This window comes from Gallus gallus, chromosome 18, assembly GCF_016699485.2.
Source record: "Gallus gallus isolate bGalGal1 chromosome 18, bGalGal1.mat.broiler.GRCg7b, whole genome shotgun sequence".
NCBI lineage: Eukaryota > Metazoa > Chordata > Aves > Galliformes > Phasianidae > Gallus > Gallus gallus.
The window spans coordinates 9895365-9913498 of NC_052549.1; the positions used below are offsets into that span (position 1 = coordinate 9895365).

At 61.6% G+C, this 18134-nt stretch overlaps 2 protein-coding genes across 6 annotated transcripts; both read left to right on the forward strand.

Annotated features, from left to right (window-relative positions):
* Positions 1-53: 53 nt before the first annotated feature.
* On the forward strand, positions 54-12380 carry CEP131 (centrosomal protein 131). Of its 4 annotated transcripts, none has more exons than XM_025141707.3 (26): positions 54-365; positions 1046-1131; positions 1770-1884; positions 2539-2657; positions 3068-3181; positions 3284-3433; positions 3743-3860; positions 4439-4552; positions 5491-5659; positions 5789-5889; positions 6020-6202; positions 6512-6703; positions 6814-6951; positions 7453-7578; positions 7675-7791; positions 8672-8701; positions 9091-9193; positions 9331-9532; positions 9757-9864; positions 9949-10066; positions 10272-10346; positions 10429-10571; positions 10707-10884; positions 10969-11165; positions 11984-12044; positions 12116-12380. In XM_025141707.3, exons 1-26 carry the CDS (start codon positions 198-200, stop codon positions 12188-12190), a joined length of 3300 nt encoding a protein of 1099 aa, XP_024997475.2. In that variant the 5' UTR covers positions 54-197; the 3' UTR covers positions 12191-12380. The 4 variants fall into 4 exon arrangements, with proteins under 4 accessions (XP_024997475.2, XP_024997476.2, XP_015151106.2 ...); XM_025141708.3 differs by having other exon boundaries at positions 5810-5889; XM_015295620.3 differs by lacking the exon at positions 8672-8701.
* A 1447-nt stretch (positions 12381-13827) lies between these two features.
* Positions 13828-16961, forward strand: LOC422075 (alpha-N-acetylgalactosaminide alpha-2,6-sialyltransferase 2-like). 2 transcript variants are annotated; one of them, XM_420078.7, is made up of 9 exons: positions 13828-14217; positions 14584-14719; positions 14831-14996; positions 15074-15275; positions 15349-15487; positions 15575-15678; positions 15757-15840; positions 15922-16021; positions 16204-16961. In XM_420078.7, the coding sequence occupies exons 1-9, from the start codon at positions 14066-14068 to the stop codon at positions 16384-16386; spliced, it is 1266 nt and encodes a 421-aa protein (XP_420078.4). In that variant the 5' UTR covers positions 13828-14065; the 3' UTR covers positions 16387-16961. The 2 variants fall into 2 exon arrangements, with proteins under 2 accessions (XP_420078.4, XP_040505761.1); XM_040649827.2 differs by having other exon boundaries at positions 15110-15275.
* The last annotated feature ends 1173 nt before the right edge of the window (positions 16962-18134 follow it).

Below are 18134 nucleotides of genomic sequence, written 5' to 3' on the forward strand. Positions count from 1 at the left end.
TCTGATCGACAGCCGCCCCGTCCAATGGCTCCGCTCCCGCCCCCCTTGGCGCTGACCAATGAGGGCGGGCGGACGGCGCGGGCAGGTGAGGGGCGGGGCGCGGCCTCGGGCCGGCGGGGCGGCTTCAGCCGGGCGGTGGGTCGGGGGGCTGCGGGGTCGGGGCCGCCGCGCGGGGCCGTTCCTCGCCCCGCCGCACGATGAGGAGCGCCCGGAGCAGCTGCTCGTGCCCGGGCGGTGCCGTGGAGCTGAGCCTTACCGGGCTGCCCGTGCCCGTGGCGCGACGGCCCAGCAGCGCCTCGCCCGCCAAGCACGTGGTGCGCTCCGTGTCGGTCGTCGGCGACGGGAAAAGCAAAAGGAACGCGTTGGTGGGTGGCGCTGCGCCGGGGCCGGGGTGGGCTGGGGGGGGTCCGGGGGCTGCGTCGGAGAGCGGCCGGGGGGTGGGAGGACGGGCGGGGAGTCCCGCGGCTGGGGAGGAATAACGGCGTGCATCGCTGTGGGTCCGGGGCTGAACTGATGGGAGGGAGCGGGGGGTCCTGGAGGGGTCGGGGGCTGCTGGCTGACCGCGAGGCAGCAGCGTGCCCTGCCGGGAAGGCCGATGGTGCGCTGGGGTGCGTTGCGCGGAGCGGGGCCGGCAGGGCTGGGAGGCGCTCCCCTCTGCTCTGCCCTGGGGAGGGCGCACCGGGAGCACTGCGGGTACCCCAACCCACCTGCGTGCTTTCCCGTGTGACCCGCACTGGGGGTCCCCGTGGAGGAGGGGTTCTCTGCCGGCTGAGGGCCTCAGCAGCTCAGTGGTTGCTGCCGCCCTGGCGTCCTGCCTTGGTGTTTGTTTCCCGGGCAGGCAGCGAGCGCAGCCCTGCTGTGCTGGGCATGCAGACAAGCGCAGCCTCACCTGCTCACGGGAGCCTGGCAGGGTGCTGGGGGTACCCACGCAGTTAGCGGGGTGTCTGAGCACCACTGCAGGGCAGCACCCACCTGAGCTGTTGTGAGCTCACCCACCTGAGCTGTTATTGGCGATCCCTACCGAGTTTTGCTTTCTCCTCCCCAGGAGGACGCAGGATCCCGGGCCATCAACAACCTCCGGAGGTCCAACAGCACCACCCAGGTGAACCAACGGGCAAACGGCACACGCAGGTATGGCTGCAGCCGGCGGTGTGGGAAGCACTGCTCTGTCTGCCCCTCTTGTCCCACTGGGAAACCGCAGCCTTGCAGGGCTGGGCAGGAACGCGTTCTGCCATGCACTCTGCAGGTCGTAAGCTGGCTTTGCAGAGCAGAGGTATTCCCCTGTATTCGGGGAAGGGCACACAATTGGGAATTGAGGAAGTAAGGACGGAGCCCTTCACTTACAGCAGCTCCTTCTGGACTTACGTGGGTGTAGTTGGGCTGTGATAGAAGAGGGAAGCTCTTTTGACTCCGCTGACCTCCCAGAACCTGTCTTTGAATGGAGATTTTCAGTTCTTCTTGCCCTTCAGTGTATTTTCTCTCCACGCACCCTGCAGAAGCATAAAGCTCTGTGTAAAAGTGTATCATTCATAGATTCGTGGCTGTGTGATCGTTCTGTGTCCATTTTTTCCCTGTGCCTCGGCATGCTGCGCCTTTGTCAGCCACTGCTGTGCTGCAGCCACGCTGCTGAGCCCAGATCAGAGCAGGCTTCTTGCTGGAGCAGCCTGAGTGATGGGGATCCTGCTGTGACTGCCTCGTTGCCATGCGCCTGCATTCAATACTAACCCCAGGACGCATATCCTTTCCTTCTCTTTGCCTTTGGCCTGAAGCTCCGAGCAGACGGGAGACTTCCTGACCTTCTTTGAGAGCAGTTCTGGTGGAAGAAAGAAGGTGGCGAGTGTGAGCAAAACCTCTCTGGAGAAGAAAACCACGTGGAACATCCTGGTGAGGGCTGTAGGCTGAGCCGGCTGCTGGCAGGAGGAGCAGAGCGTGGGGTGGGGGTCTGATGGGAGGGATTCTCCAAGGTCTGAGTGCAGTGGGGTTATGGGGTGTCCGTGGCAGCTGAGCTGATCCCTGCTCCACCTGCAGCTGCAGGTGGCACAGTACCTAAATCCAGGTTAATGGCTGTTTACGAGGGTGGACAGTGATAGGACGAGGGGGAATGGTTTTAAACTGAGACAGGGGAGGTTTAGGTTGGATATTAGGAGGAAGTTTTTCACCCAGAGGGTGGTGACGCACTGAACAGGTTGCCCAAGGGGGCTGTGGATGCCCCATCCCTGCAGGCATTCAAGGCCAGGCTGGATGTGGCTCTGGGCAGCCTGGGCTGCTGGTTGGTGACCCTGCACATAGCAGGGGGTTGAAACGAGGTGGTCATTGTGGTCATTTTCAACCCAGGCAGTTCTATAATATATGATATGATATGGTTGTGGCTGCAGCTCCGTGCACCTGGCTCTGATGGAGGCAGGTGGCAGTGCAGGAGGATTGCAGTGCTGTGGAGCTGAGATAATGCCTTGTGTTGGGGAGAAGTGGGTTTCTGGAGGAAGAGCAAGGGGCCGGTTTGGTGCTTGCTCACTCTTATTTGCGTTGCCCCCATGGCAGGACGATCAGCCACGAGCCTTCCCCGGCCCCTCCAGCTCCCGCGCCACCGAGCCTCCAGCAGGCATGAGGAAAAAGGAAGCCACCGTGCTCCTAGCAGCCAATTTCACGGCCAACAATAGGTAGGAGGGATGGCCCTGAGCCAGGAACCTGCAGCCCTGGAGCTGGAGGAACCAAACAGAAAATGCTTGGGCAGAGGAGGCGGTGCCGGTGCTGTGCCGGGCCCTGGCAGGGACGTGCTTGGGGCTGCAAAGGAGCGTGGCTCATTTGGGTTGGGGCTACTCGAGTTCAGGGCAGTGGGTAAGATGTGAAACCCGTGGGGCTGGGAAAGTTTTAAGCATGAATGTTCAGCACGGTGTGAGCAGCAGGATGCTGTGTCCATCGGGCTGTGTGCACTGTCTGTGGGGTAACAGCTCCTGCATCCTCCCCTGCTTGCTGCAAGGAATGCTCGAGGCAGTGGTGAAGGTCACCGTGTAGGGCACGTGCTGTCCCCTTCAGATCCAGTCACTGTGTTCTCTTCCCTACATGCAAGGAGCAACAAGGGCGCGATGGGGAACTGCGTCACCACCATGGTGCACAATAACTATTCCACCACTGACAAAGGCCCTGCACCCAAAAGCTCCAACCAGGCTCCGAGCTCCCTCAAGTAAGTGTGGGCTGGCTGCAGGTCAGGGGGCTGCACTGACCTCGTGTCTGTGTGGGGCAGAGCTGGGTGGGATGGTACCAGTGGCTTTATCTTCTGCCTTAGCAACGTCATCAAAGCGACTGCGAACGAGGACAACGAGAGCAGCAGCTTCATGAAGTCTCAGAAGAATTTCTCCAGCAACAATATCATGACCCACAACAACAACAGCAGCCTGCCCCGGAGGAGGGAGGTGACGGAAGAGGAGGCAGAGAGGTGAGCTGGGTGGGTGGGAGAGGCAGCAGGACAGCGTGGGACCAGGTTTGTTGTTGTCTTGTGGGACTCTGGGCTTGGGAATTGCTTCTCTTGGCACACAGGGTTGAGCAGCTTCTCCCTGCCTGCCTCTCAGCTCAGTGCTCTTTGCGTTGTCCCAATCAAAAGAATGTGTTCCTCTGCGCTCCTGAGCTGAACCAGTTTCTCCTACCTCTCTGGGCTGGGGTGCAGGGCTGGGCTGAGCAGTCCCTGCTTTGCCATGGCAGGAGGTGATGGTGGGGGGCCGTGGGGCTGATGCTGCTTCCCTTGCAGGTTCATCCAGCAGGTGAACCTCGCTGCCGTGACCATCCAGCGCTGGTACCGACGGCACTCGCAGCAGCGCAGGGCAGGAGCAGCAGCTCTGGGTCGCTTGCTGGCTGCCAAGAGGGAGGTCTGTCCTCTGGCTTTCCCTTCCCATCACATCTACCAGCCCAAACCTGAGCTGCGGGGCACGGGGGGGGGCTTTGTTCTTGCATTGCAGCAGCTCCTGTCCCTGTCAGGCTGCCATGGGATGCAGCTGGGAGCCTCTCCGGCTGCAGGCAGGGAGAACGGGGCAGAGTTTGGGCTGTCTTGAGTGCTCTCGTGGTCAGAGGAGGGAAGCCCTCTCGCAGCTCACTGCAGCGAACCAGTAACGATTGGCCCGTCAGGGGGTGATGTGTCATCTGCAGCTATTTGTGTTCCGTTGCCTTTAATTATTTATCCAAATAACAAAGAGCGCTGTAGCTCTTGCTTGTGAGATGCTATTTTTGAGCCTCGTCTCCTTGGTGGTTTCAGCCCCAGATGACTAATAATTGCATTTGGTGTCTGGAGAAAAGAAGTTGCTGCAAAGTGGAGCTTTTTAGAGGGGTCTTTTCCTGCGAGGAGGGGCGGGGGCTGTGGGGTGGGGTGACCTTTTGGGGGCGCATCCCTCCCCACTGCTGTGGGTGTGGGTGAGCTCCTGGTCACAGCATTGACCTTTCTCTCTGGAAGGAAAGGCAGCAGCAGGAGGAGAGGAACGTCCTGGATTTGCGTGACAAGAAGGACGAGGAACGCCGGAAGATCCGGGAGGAGAAGGCACGCCTGGCACGGCGTGCTGCCATCCAGGTAGGGCCGAGGCCCTGCGCCGTGCCCGGTGCTGCAGCAGTACCTCAGCCTGTCCTCTGCATCTCCGGGGGCTTCCCATGGAACTGAGTTCTAGTGGGCGCTCCCTGTGGAGACTGAGGTGCCACAGAGCGGTTTCCTTTGCGCTCCTGCCAAGCTTGGCAGCTCACCCGGTGCTGGTTTCCATCAAGTTCTCGGGGAAAAGGAGACTGCACTCAAACTGGAGGCAATAACCGCAGCTCCTTGGGGCAGCCAAGGACGAGAGGTCCCCTGAGGGGCTGTCCTTGGGCTCGGGTCGCTCTGTGTTGTGCTGAGCTCTGCTCTGCGCTCCTGGCACTGATGCAGGAAGCACCTCGCTGTCCTTGCCGTGTTCTTGGCAGCCCTTGATGGCAGGAGGGGATGGGTGCTCCTGGAGCACAGATGAGGGGCTGTGCCTGTTAACAGGCCGTGGGGAGTTGCTCATTTGGATTGCGATAGAGCTGGGAGGAGTTTTAAAAGCCCCAGTTTCTCTTTGGCCTATATGGAGTCATGTTTCAGGGGAGTGCTGCGGGAGACGCAGCAGTGAGCAGCTGTGAAAAGCTGCAGCAGCCCTGCAAACACGTGCCTGTGCCTTCAGTGATTTCCCAGAACACAGCTCAAGCAGCCCCCAGGCACTGCTTTGCTTGGCCCTCAAGCTGCTGATGCGACATGGTCCATTCAGAGGTCCTTTGCAGAGCAGCAAAGAACGCTGCACAAGGGCACCTTGTCCACCACCACCCCTCTGCTCCCAGTAGCAAGGAGCAGAGCTGCTCTTCCTGTGCTTGCACTTTCTCCGAGCAGAGTTGGCCTTGTTAACCCTGCAGAGCTGGCTGTGCGGCGTGGTGCTGCCTCTTGGCCCTTGCTCCACTGTGTCAGCACAGCCCTGCGCTGGGCACGACCTGAGGACTTCTCCATCCCTACAGGAGCTGCACCAGAAAAGGGCCCAAAAGGCTTCCGACACAAAGCGCCTGGCAGAAGAAGAGCTGGCGCAGGTGAAGGAGAGCAGAAGGGTAGCAAAGAAGAAGCCTGCCAAGCCTGCTTCTGCACGGAATGGCAGTCCAGCCAGCAGCAGCATCAAAGCCAACAACGCCGGTGAGGCCCTGCTGCAGGTCTCTGTGCTTTGGAGCAGTGTGTGGCGGGGGAAGGAGGGTGTTGGAGGGGCGGTTCTCACTCTGGGGAGCTGCTTGTTGCAAGCACATGAGAACAGTCTACTTCCTGCAGATGCCAGTTTCCATTCTGTAGCTGCAGAGCCAGAAGCAAGCGGCCTCGCAGAGCTCAGCCCCGTGCCTGCACAGGATCGTGGTGTGGAGGACAAGCTGCAGGTGGGTCTGGCTTCGCCTCCAGGTGCTCCTGGCACAAACTGTTCTGCTGGGGCGGCTTTGGAGCCTGGGTTTGCTTCTGAGGAGATCCAGCAAACTGTTTGACTCCAGGGTACGTCATCTTCTCCTCCAGGTTGTGAGCTCCAGAGAGACGGGAGGCGAGGATCTGGAGACGGTGGTGACTGCTGTCAGCAGGGCTCCATCCAAGGTGACACTCAGCGAGCTGCTGGACACGCTCAGGCTGCTGGAGGAAGAACCGGAGCTGCTGCCCCCTCCAAAGCTCTTCAAGAAGGACAAATACACCTGGGTAGATGGGGTAAGCAGAGGGCTGGGGAGAGTTGCATCGGTCCCAGGCAGAGGCTCCTCGCTTGTGGGTTGTGGGGGGCAGGAAGGCTGGGAAACGTGGCTGGTTCCTTGCCACTGGGTGTGCTGGAGAAGGTAGTGGAGGAGTTGGGAGCAGCTGGGGTGTCCCCAGGGAGGAGCAAAACCACGCCAGGGCTGAGCACAGAGGATGGGGCTGCTCCCTGGGGCAGAGGGAGGGCTGAGTTGCAGTGCGGCCCCTCCTGAGCCCCCCACACTGCTGGAGCTGCACTGCCCCCGTGCAACAGCCGCATCCACCCTGCAGGAGCCCGGCTCCAACTCCCTGACTGCTGACAACTTGGAGAAATTTGGGAAGCTGAACCACTCCCCTGGCGTCCCTGAGGATGGGGCCCTGCTCTCAGAGGCCAAACTCCAAAGTATCATCAGTTTCTTGGATGAGATGGAGAAGTCTGAGCAGGAGAGGCCCAGATCCGCCACCTCGGCCACGCAGCGGGAGGTGAGCGCTGGGCTGTGCTGGGGTGGTGGACCCCACTGGGGAGGGCCTCTGCCACTGCCAAAGTTCCACGTGCTCTCCACCTTCCCTTATCTTTGTTTCCCCTATCCCAGGGGCTCCTGTCTGAAGAGGAGCTGGCACACTTGGAGCAGGCGTCTGCTGTTGCCACAGAGGTCACGAGCTCCATCATGAGGCTGAAGCTGGAAGTGGAGGAGAAGAAGCGAGCCATCAGCCTGCTGCAGACGGCCCTGGTGTGTGAGCCAGATGCTCTCGCTTGCTGGGAAGGAGGACAAAGAGCCCTCAGCAGATGTTCCTTGGAGCAGTGGCTTTGAAGCACAAGATCACAGCTTTCCTGCCTGTGCCCAGCAGTGCACAGTGCTGCACAGAGCTAATATGGGCAGCCAGAGGCTGCTGGGCTGTGCAGCCATCTCGGTCGTTGTTAGCATGGGGAAAGATCAGCGAGGTCCTTCCTGGGCTGCTGTGGGCTTCTCTTGGCTGTCTGCTGTTTGAAGGCTGTCTTGGCCGGTCCAGAAGCCCTCAGTCCTGGGCTGAACTCTTTCCTTTTGTTATCGGGGGTTTGAGCTGCCTTGCTGAGCAGGGCAGGAGGTTTGAGCACCCCGGGGCTTTGGCGTAGCTGCTCCTGGTGGTTCTGGCCCAGAGATGTCCTCCAGGTTTAATAGTTATCTCCAGTGCCTGTGCTGGTGCAGCTGCTCCCTCTCATGTCTTGTGGTTCTTTCTTCCCTACATAAAAGGCTCAGCAGAGGGAGCTTACTGTCCGGCACGTCAAGCAGACTGAGAAGGAGCTTGGCCACCAGCTCCAGCTGCAGAGGGAGCAATACGAGGCAGCTATCCAGAGACATCTGGCCTTCATCGACCAGGTAATGCCATCCCAGCTCAGCCTGCTGTCTCTGCAGCCGGACGTGGGGCTGGCCGTGCCCTGCCTGGTTGCCTGATGCTTTTTTCACCCTTCTCAGCTCATTGATGATAAGAAGGTGCTGAGCGAGAAGTGTGAGACTGTGGTGGCTGAGCTGAAACAAGTGGACCAGAAGTACGGCAAAAAGCTCACCCAGATGCAGGAGCAGCATGAGCTGGTGAGGGGAGGGGAGAGGGCAGGTGGGCTGCAGGGAGAGGGGATGGGGTGTGACGGGGGCTCCTGAGCAGTGTGGTTTTGCACCTCAGGGAGGCCCCATTGCTGGCTGTAGGTAGTGAGGCACAGGGCTTTGCCCTGGCTGCCTGAGAGGCTGTGCTACCTAAGGCTGAGTGCATGGGACTGACTGAGCGGTGGCACAAACCCAGTGCCACAGGGGAACGTGTGCCTGTGGCTGTCTCCTGTGCTGGGTTACATGCGACCCCCTTTGCAGGAGCAGGGATGCCCTCAGAACTAAATGGGGAGAAGATAATAACGGAGCGTGGGGGGTTCGGGTCACACAGCAGAGCTCTGGGGGTGTCACGATGCTCTTGCTGTCACTTGCCCCTGGATGTGGGGCTGTGTGGTCCTGCTGTGATGCTACTGCTGGTCCTCGCCCTCCTGCCCCACAGATGGGGACAGCTTGCCTTGTCACTGCTGCTCTGTGGCCCCACTGCAGGGCTCATCCTGCTGACCTGCTCCCTCTCATCCTTGTCCAGAGCTCCTGCAGCGTTTGCGCAGGTCTGAGCCTGTTCAGCCCTCAGCAAAGACTTGCTGGGCTCACGTTGCCATACTGTTGTGCTTTGAGTCCAGCTGGGAGGACGAAGCCAGCACGGTATTGCTGTGCTTGGTGCCTGGATTTGCTGCTGCAGTGCCTCAGTTCCCTCTCCCTGCTCCCAGCAGGACCAGCCCAGGAGCTTCTCTTCTTCCCCTGAGCCGCTGTGGTTGTCCCCACTCTCCCCTGCTTGTGACCATTTGGTTTTACTTCTTCCCTGCTTTCCCCTCTTCCCCCGTGGTTCTGTGATTCCCTTTCTCTCTCCCTCTCCTCCTTTCTTTCTCCCCAGGTCTGGCGTGCTTTGGGCCCCTTTTGTGAGGTAAATGCATCCTTCGCTCTTCTTGTGTCTTTGCCCTTCTGCCTGCATGCACCGACCCATCCGCCCTGCAGCAGGGCTGGGTGTGTGGACACCCCTTCCCTACAGCTGTGGGATGGGAGACTCCCATGCAGCAGAGCCTCAGCCCCATGTCCCCAGGGAAGGGGAGGCTGGAGGAGGAAGCACACGCACGCCCTGACCTGCAGCCATTGCCCAGCCTCAGGTTCCCCTCTCCTCTCTGATAGGTGCTCCCAGCCATGGCCAGCAAGTGCGTGGGCTGCACGCAGCTGAGGACGTCGGCTCCTGCCTGCAATGTCCTTTTCTACAGCTGAACTACCAAAGCTTTTCTTCCCTACTTTCTCTCTGAAGTTTTCCTGTTGGCTTCCAAACAGGAGATCAAGAAGCTCAAGGAACTGATGAGCGCAACGGAGAAGATTAGGAGAGAAAAGTGGATTGACGAGAAAACCAAAAAGATCAAAGAGATCACCGTGAAAGGTACAGACCCATTGGATAGAAGTGGAGCACAAGAAAACCTGTGCATGTCTGCTCACCCCTTCCCAGTGCCGCTGTAGCCAGGTCTGAGGCACCTGTAGAGCCCTGAGTTGTGCTGATAATCCTCCCTGCTGCCCCAGGGCTGGAGCCAGAGATCCAGAAGCTGATCACCAAGCACCGCCAGGACATCCAGAAGCTGAAGATGCTGCATGAGGCCGAGCTGCTGCAGTCAGACGAGCGGGCAGCGCAGCGGTACTGCCGGCAGGCAGAGGAGCTGCGGGGACTGCTGGAGCAGCAGAAGGAGGAGCAGAGCCAGCGGGAGCGGGAGCTGGCCCGGCAGCAGTATGTGGGGCTCGTGGCATCGGGGTGGCATGCAGAGCCCACCCACGGTGGGTTCGTGGTGCTGTCAGCAGTTGGTATCCATGTGGGGCAGCCCCAGGAGATGGTATCTGGGCGTCCTCCGGAGCTGTGTTGGGTGGCATACAGGGCAGGGTGGAGGGAAAGCCCTGTGCTAGGGGCCCAAATGTCCTGAGCCTGGCACCTTGCTGAGTCTGCTCTGCCTCCAGGTGTGAGAAGCAGCTGGAGCAGGAGGAACAAGCACTGCAGCAGCAGCGGCGCCGGCTCTATGCGGAGGTGGCCGAGGAGAAGGAGCGGCTCAGCCAGCAGGCAGCCAGGTGAGGGCTGGGGCCGGGGGGCAGCTCTGTGCCGCGTGCCGTGTCCCCCTGGCATGTTGTGAGCTGTGGGCTGTGTGCGGGCAGGCAGAGAGCGGAGGTGGAGGAGCTGAGGCGGCAGCTGGAGGCGAGCAGCTTGGCTGTCACCACTGCACTGAAGGAGGAGTATGCCAGGGAGAAGGAGGAGCAGGAGAGGCGGCATCAGGTGTGTTGCTCCTCTGTTCCTTGGGACCTACCAGTGTGACCAGGGTGCAAGCAGGCCATTCCCTGCATCCCGACACAACCAGGAGCTGCCTGCATGGAGCTGCGTGCTGGCACCCTATGGGCACCATGCGCACGTGGGATGAGGGAGGGCCGTGCCCAGCTGTACCCTGTGGAGCTGAGCAGTTCTCTTCCACATCCATCTGTAGACAGAAGTGAAGGTGCTGAAGGACCGACTGGAGCTCGAGAAACAGGCCTGGGAGGCCAGCTATGTGAAGAAGGAGGTAATAGCCGGGGCTGCCTCGCTCGGGAGGCGCTGCCCTCAGGCTCAGAGGTGATGTTTCCCCTCTCTGTTGCTGTCCCCAGGAAGCCTGGCTGCTCTCCCGGGAGCGGGAGCTGAGGGAGGAGGTGAGGAAGGAGAGGGACAAAGAGATTGAGTTGGTCATCCAGCGCCTGGAGGCCGACATGTCCTCCGCCAAGGAGGAGTGCGAGCGGGCGGCTGAGAACAGGTAGGGGGGGAGAGGGGGCGCTCCCAATTGCCTTCCCTGTCTTCCAAGCCTTGTGCCTGCACAGGGAGCTCTGGACACGTGCTGGGGAGCTCCCGATGTGGCTGCAGCACTGGGCTCTGTCCTCTCCTCCTGTAGGATTAAGAGGATCCGGGACAAGTACGAGGTGGAGCTGCAGGAGCTGGAGAGGTCTGAGCGGAAGCTGCAGGAGCGCTGCAACGAGTTGAAGGGGCGGCTGGTGGAACTGGAAGGGGAGAGCATCCGTCTGCAGGGCCTGCTGAAGCACAAGGAGCAGGAGGTGGAGGAGACCCGGAAGGTGAGCAGAGGGCAGGGCTGGGGGGGGGCTGGCTGCTGCACACTGCACGGCAGCACGCGGTGTCACGCCGGTGTCACCCTGCAGGTACGGGACCAGCTGTCGCAGGAGCGGAGCAGCCTGGCAGAAGTGATCCGGCAGGAGTTTGCAGACAGGCTGGTGGGCACGGAGGAGGAGAACAGGAGGCTGAAGGCAGAGATGGCAGAGCTGCGCACCCGGCAGCGCCTGGAGCTGGACAGGGTGGTACGGGAGAAGGACCGAGAGCTGGAGGAGGTCCACAGGAGGTGAGGGGCTCTGTGCTGGGCTGGAGCTGGGGCAGTGGGCACGTGGCTGGCCTGGGGGGTTCCTGCTGGCCCGGTGTGCTCTGCAGCCTCCTGCGGGCCTGCAGTAAGCTCCTGCATGGACATGGAGGTGGCAAGTAGTTGCCATAGCTCCGGGGGTGCTTCAGGGCTGCAGAGAGCATGGGTTCTGGCACTGCCGGTGCTGGAGGGGCATCAAGCAGCTGGTCCTTTGCTTTTCCTGCCTGCGGGGGTGGGATTCTGCAAGCAGAACAGGAATCTGATGGGGAAGCACATCGGCTTCTGCAGGAGCACTTTCAGTGTGGGGCAGGGGCAGTGCTGGTTGCTCTGTGGTACAGGCTGATCCCTCCTGTACCCTTGCAGGGCTGTTCACCACTAGCTGCAGTGAGCAGGCAGAGCTCAGCGGCTTTCCCAGAGCCAGCCCAGTGCTTCACTTGGAGAGGCAGGGTTGTGCCCTGAGCGTGGGCCGACCCATCACTGCCATGCACACTAAGCCCTGGGCGGCTGTGGGTTTGCTGGGATGAAATGGGAAGAAATTTCCCTGTGCTCTCTTTTAGTTAATGGAGTCGTGTGAAACTCACGTCCCGTTCTTCCTGCAGATGATTTGATTCAGATGCATAATGCTACCAAAGTGAATAACAGTGCTCCAAGCATGCAGGGGCACCCGAAACCCGGAGCAGCTGCTCCGTGGTGCTGCAGTTTGCTTGGGGCGTGGAGGAGAGGGGCAGCTTTTTGCTGTGCCCACATCTGGCAGCGATGAGAGCTGGGTGCTGGACTCAGCCTCTCCCCATCTCCCTGCTCAGGGTGAAGACAGCCGTGGCGAGGAAGGAGGAGAACGTGAGCAGCCTTCGGAAGCAGTACGAGGTGAGCGGGTTGCTTCCCCTGCCCTTCCTGCAGCACTGCCCGGGCACAGCTCACCCTGTGCTGTCCCGCAGGCTGCAGTGCAGAGAGCCGACCACCTGGAAGCCCTCCTGGAGCAGCAGCGCCGGCAGCTGCTGGCTGCCAAATAGCCCCGTGCCCCCCCAGGGCTGGGTGCGTGGGCCCCTATGGTGGGCCCGGCAGTGGGGCTGGGGGCGGCTTCCTTCTTCTCTCCCCTTTTTTTAACTGGTGCCTCGGCCGGGGGTCCCGCCGGGGCCATGTGGCAGCGCTTGGATTTCTGGTGGTTGTGTTTTAACAATAAAAGCTGCTCTGGTTTCTACAGCTTTGATGTGTGTCCTTGGAGAGAGGGGAGCCTCCGTGCTGTTGGCATCCAGGGCTTTTTTTTGTTTGTTTCTCGTCTTTGCTGATGCGTGCATCCCTCCCTGCGTGGCCCTGAGCGCCGTGCTGGGAGCCGTGGGCTGAGCCCGGGGGGCAATGTGGGGCCGAGAGCTCTGTGCAGAGGGGGGGAGGTCAGCGCCGTGTGCTGGCAGTGGGCTGAGCACAGCCTGTTCCCTGCCGCCTCGGGCTGAGGGGGGAGAGGAGAGCCGTGGCCCAGCAGCTTGCAGTGCGCTCTGCAGCCCCGTTCTGCCTTTCAAATGAAGTAGCTGTGAGGTGCAGTGGGAGAAGCCAGGCTGCTGGGAGGAGGCTGGACCAGGGCAGGATGCGATCTCGCAGCCCCTGCTACCTGCACGTCCAGCACCGCTCCCCAGCAACGTTGGGAAACGCCTGCACTGAGCTCACGGCATCTCGACAGGCCCTGCGTGAGGTTCTTGTAGAGGTTCTTCTCTCCAAGAAGGCCAGGGCTGCTGCTCGGGGCCAGCAGCTGTTTTCCCATTGGAGTCCCAGTGCTGACACGTGCCCTCAGCCAGGCTCTGTGCTGCTGTCAGACCTGGTGCTGCCTGGAGCCCATGGGACAGAGGGCACAGCGGGCACTGGGTGCACAGTGTGCTCCTCTGGGCTCTGGGTCACCTCCCATGTCACCTCCCATAAAAGCCATCTCCCTGATGGTCGTTCCCCATAGAACACTTCATTTCGTGCTGCAAATGGCCATACCACACAAGCAGCTGATTGTGCACCACTCCCCATCTCTCTCTGTCTCTCTCTCCCCTTTTTGGCACTGTGATAAGAACATCCACCCTCAGTGTTTCCACAGTCTGGACATGGGGGCGCAGTGATACCGCGGTGGAGCGTGGGGTGATGCTGCCCATACAGCCCAGCAGCAAAGCCCAGGTGGGACCTGCACTGGGATGGCTGCTGGATGGCAAAACCCACAGTGATGGCCGGGGACGCCTCTGTTGCCTGCTTCTTGCAAAGACTGAGTGATTCACAATCAGCCATCTGCACTGAGGTTGCAATTACTGTGCCATGTGCTGACAGTCAGAGTTCAGCCTGATCAGCGGAGGGTGCTGGGAAGCCCAGGTAAGGGGATTCTAAAGCTGTGCTAATGGTTAGTTCTGTGTCCCTCAGCTGTGCTGATAGCTGGCAGTTCTGTGCCGCTGCAAGAAGTGTGGATAGCAATGAGATGCGCTGCAAACGTCTGTGTGTGAGCACAGTGCAGCTGTAAGCACGGCCCTGCAGCCCGGCCCTGAGGCTCCCTGTGTCCATCCCTGCAGCGCTGGGCGACAGCCCTCCAGGAAACGCACCCAGCCGGGGCAGTGACAGTGTGGGCTCCGCTCTTCATGTTCTTGCTTTTGTAATAACCACTTCCTGAGCTCTGTTTCCTCCTTCCACCCTTCCGCCCGCAGTGCTCTGCTCCGGGCCCTGAGCTGGGCTCTGTCCCATCTGCACTGTGCTGCCCGGGGCTGGACGCTGGCTGTCCCCGCTCCAGCTGTACTTTGTCACACGGGCACGGCGGCCACGGAGTCCCACAGCTGGCAGGAGGAAAGCGGGGCTGAGGACGGGAGCGCTTCCCACCTTGAGTCCTGCACCAAGGCAGAGGCTCCCATCCCTCCCTGCAAGCATCCGCCATGAGAGGACCCCCAGGAGGCTGCTGCTGCCCCCCAACCCTCACGCTGTGCTCAGGGCGCTGTGCTCGTGGCACCGGGCTGCTCCTCACCCTGCTCGCCGTGCTGCTGCTCCTGCTGTCCGCACAGCGCAGCCTGTGGCCCCAGCTGTCCAGGTATGGTGGGGCGGTGGGGTGGGAATGGCGTGGCCCCCCCGGCCATGGTGTTGTTTTGCTCCAGAGCCATTTTGCCCTGGGGAATGATTAACCCCGAACCCGCCTGTGCCTGCCCTCCCTGCAGGTGCTGTGCTAAGTGCAGCTCCTGGCCCTGGCCTGGGGCCCAACGGGGTGGCTCTGAGCCCAGCTCCTGCTTTCTGCTTTGCGGGGTGGGGATGGCACCGTGGTGCCCAGATGGGTGTGGGCAGAAACACCGCAGCACCGCCTGCGCCCGTCCTGAGCCTCTTCTGCGCCTTCTGTCGCAGGGCTGAGGATGGGGATAGGACCCCCCCTGCATCCCTCCCAGCCTCCTCTCTCCTCCTGCAGAACTCCTGTCCACCACAGAGCCACAACCACAGCAGCCCCAGAGTGGGTGACGCAGGCAGCACGGCCATCCCCTGTCCCCAGCATGCCACCAAACCTCGGGGACACATATGGGCAGGATGAGACCTACAGCAGCTCGGTATAGCAGTCTCACGGGGCTGGGGCAGGGACACAGAGCTATCGTGTCCCCATGTGCAGGACACCACGAAGGTGCCACGCCATGTGGGTCACTCATGCCCTGTGCTTCCAGGGCTGCCCCAGCAGCATCAGGAAGAGGATTGGGGCCACCGAGTTTGGGGCCACTTTCCTGCCCACCATCCCGGTGCTGCAGTGGGCACAGCACGCACGGGAGGATGAGTACCAGCGGCTGCGCCGATACGGGGGGGCTCACGGCTGGAAGGACATCAGCTGGGATGGTGCGTGTGGGTGGGTGCACGGTGGGTCCTCGTGCAGGGGGAGGGGGGATGAGGGAAGACAGCATCGCATCCCGTAGAGCGGGAGGAGAGAGTGTCCCTTGTGCCGCCCGCAGTGCTGAAGTCATCCCTGTCCCTCCTCAACGCCTCGAGCAGTGCGCTGCTCTTTGACATCCGCCCTCTGGCCGCACGTTGCACCCGCTGTGCCGTGGTGGGCAATGGGGGCATCCTCCGTGGCTCCGGCATGGGACCCACCATCGATGCTCATGACTACGTGTTCAGGTGAGGGCATAGGGCACGGCCGGGGTGCAGCTGCGGGGGAACCCCCATCACCTCCCCGCGCGTCCCTTTGCAGGGTGAATGGGGCCATCACGGAGGGCTTCGAGCACGATGTTGGCAGCAGGACGTCCTTCTACGTCTTCTCCACCAACACTATGGTGAACGCGCTGCACAGCTATGCTGCCGACGGCTTCCGGCACCCACCCCAAACACCGGTGGGGGACAGTGGGACACGGGGACAGGAGAGCTGTGGGCACGGCACCACTGTCATCTCCTGATCCTTGGCGCGTCCTCTGCTGCAGGAGACGTGCTACGTCTTCCTCCCAGACCACGACCGTGACTACCTGCTGCTGCGGGCGGCCCTGAGCCAGCAGCCTGTGGACAGCGGCCAGGATGAGGGGGTCCAGTAAGTGGTCATGCTGGGGGGACACAGGCACATCCCTGTGCCCCACAGCTCCCAGCAGCTGCCCGCACCTCCCCACAGCCCCCAGCAGTTCTTTGGGGAGGACCTGCAGGCGGGGAAGTTTAGGATGCTGCACCCGGATTTCATCCGCTACCTCAGGAACCGGTAAGAAGCCCCCGGGCAGGGGGGATCCCCCTTCCCACCCCACTGCTGTAGGTCTCTCAGGCTCCTGTTTGCTCCCCACAGGTTTCTCCGTTCCCACATCCTGGCCACCCCCCACTGGCAGCTGTACCGGCCCTCCACCGGTGCCGTGATGCTGCTGACCGCCATCCACACCTGCGACCAGGTGGGCACCCCACGTCCACGGCTCTGCCATGTGCAGCACTGCTCCTGCAGCCCTCCACCCTGCCCAGCAGCGCTGCTGCCTCCCGCTTGGCGTCCACACACCCTCTCTGCCACGGTCGCTGCTCCCACAGCACTGCCCCATCCCCTGTGCCAGGGCGGTGTGCTCAGCCCCATGTCTCGCAGGTGAGCGCCTTTGGGTTCATGACACCGGGCTACCGGGCATACTCAGACCACTACTTTGACCGTGGGCACAAGGAGGTGCACTTCTTCATCAACCATGACCTGATGATGGAGATGCAGCTGTGGCAGCGACTGCAGCGCAGTGGGATTCTATGGCTCTACACCGGCTCAGAGGGGACGACGTGATACCATCCAAGTGTGGGGCTGCGTGTGCTGCTGGGACCTGTGAGTGAGGAGGTGGGCTGGGACTCGAGCTCAGTGTGTGATGAGTTTTGCCAGGCCCTGCGCAGCTCTGCTGTGGGGTAAAACTAATTAATCACATGAAACTGAGAGTGGGAGAAATAGGACCTGAACCCGTCCCTGCCTGGAGAATGGGAGTGGTGGAGTACCCAGGGAGAATCTGGTGCTGCGACTCCGTGGGGGGCTGCTGTGTGTGCAAGGGGCTCATGGGTGAATCCTTAACGTGGTTGTAGTGACATGTCCTGCTGGGGCTGCCTCCTGCCCCCCCGAGGGGCTCTGCGATGCCTCCGCTGTGGGGAGGGGTTTATAGCACCCTGTTTGTTGCCATAGCCCTGGGGTGGCAGCCTCTGTCAACGCCCCCCATCCCGTGGCTGGGAGGGTCCCGCGGTGCCCTTTATGCCCCCCACTCCCGCTGCCCTCCTGGGGGGCTCAGCCCCCATTCCTGTCCCTTCCCAGCGTCACAGAGCTGTTTCTAGGCCAGTGCCCGGTTCAGGCATGAATAAACCAGCGGCGTTGCATAACTGGGGCTGCAGATTTACTCCGGATGGCTGCCCGAACCCTGCTGCTGCACGGCACCCCGGGTCCCCGTGCCCAGGGCAGCTGCCTGCGTGCCACAGCCCTGCCCCATCCCTGCAGGCAGACGGAGCAGAGCAGCGCAGCAGTCACTCGCCGGCTGTGCCAAGCTCCCCAATTAAGGAGCCTTCCTCCCGCCGTGGATTAGCCAGGATCAGTGGAGCCCACGAGCGGGCCGAGCTGCTCGGTGGGAAGGAGGTCAGGAGGGCCGCGTGCTTTTGGCAGCCGCTGTGCAGAGATTGTGGCTCAAGCTGGTGTCTGCCCAGTAGGGATTAGCTGCGGCCCCAGACAAAGCGGCCGGGGGGCTGGAGGGGAAGACCCCAGTTCCCATCCTATGTTGGGTACCCAACGCCAGGGCTGGGTTATTTCAACCCCATCCACTCACCAACGCCGCCCCACAGCGGGAAGGCTCCATCAAGATGGGCTGCGGGTGCCTGCCGCGAGCTGCCTGCCCACCCCTGGGTACCTTCTGCCTTGTGGTGACTCAGCTGTGCCAGCTCAGCAGCACACGGAGCAGGGCTGTGGGAGCAGCCCGGCAAGGCCACCACCTCCCCATGGCACCCGCTGCCCTCTGTCACCTCCCCACCCCACGACATCTCCATCCCTGGGACCCAAAGCTCCATCCCAGCAGGGTGCAGAGGGGGCACGCGGGTGTCCCCAGGCTGCGCTGAGCCAGAGCACTGGGACGTGGCCTGCACGTGGCTGGGGGCAGTGGGGGGCCGTGGGTGTGCTCATACTGGAGGGCAGTGGCCCTGCTGTGAGGGCGAAGGAGCGAGCTGGCTCCCGATGATGGAGGAATGTTTATTCCCTGTGAAGTCTGCAGTTTTTCCAGCCCTGTATCTATTTGCGGCAACGTGACATGTGCGGCGTGGTGTTCTTTGCAAGCTTGAAGCCTTGTAAAAAATTAATTGTTGTATGCAAAATGCGGCTTCACATTTAAAAAGCAGCAGTGAGCCCTGCACTGGAGGCTGTGTGTGCTGCTCCGCGGGGAGCGCTGCCCCCCTGGGCCAGCACAGACCCACTGGGACATCCGTCGTGGGTTCCTGCACCCAGCTGCCTCCTGGGGGGCTGCTTCCTGGGTGCCCCCCCAGGGCTGCAGGGATGGTGTGGTGCACCCACGT

What these genes read in the sequence shown, in the direction of transcription:
- CEP131 (XM_025141707.3), top strand. Translation starts at nt 198, where the DNA reads ATGAGGAGCGCCCGGAGCAGCTGCTCGTGCCCGGGCGGTGCCGTGGAG. An exon ending in AATACACCTGGGTAGATGGG is followed by an intron (nt 6,203 to 6,511) that starts GTAAGCAGAGGG and finishes TCCACCCTGCAG; the next exon opens with GAGCCCGGCTCCAACTCCCT. An exon ending in ATCTGGCCTTCATCGACCAG is followed by an intron (nt 7,579 to 7,674) that starts GTAATGCCATCC and finishes CACCCTTCTCAG; the next exon opens with CTCATTGATGATAAGAAGGT.
- LOC422075 (XM_420078.7), top strand. Translation starts at nt 14,066, where the DNA reads ATGAGAGGACCCCCAGGAGGCTGCTGCTGCCCCCCAACCCTCACGCTG. An exon ending in ATGAGACCTACAGCAGCTCG is followed by an intron (nt 14,720 to 14,830) that starts GTATAGCAGTCT and finishes CTGTGCTTCCAG; the next exon opens with GGCTGCCCCAGCAGCATCAG. An exon ending in CCATCCACACCTGCGACCAG is followed by an intron (nt 16,022 to 16,203) that starts GTGGGCACCCCA and finishes CATGTCTCGCAG; the next exon opens with GTGAGCGCCTTTGGGTTCAT.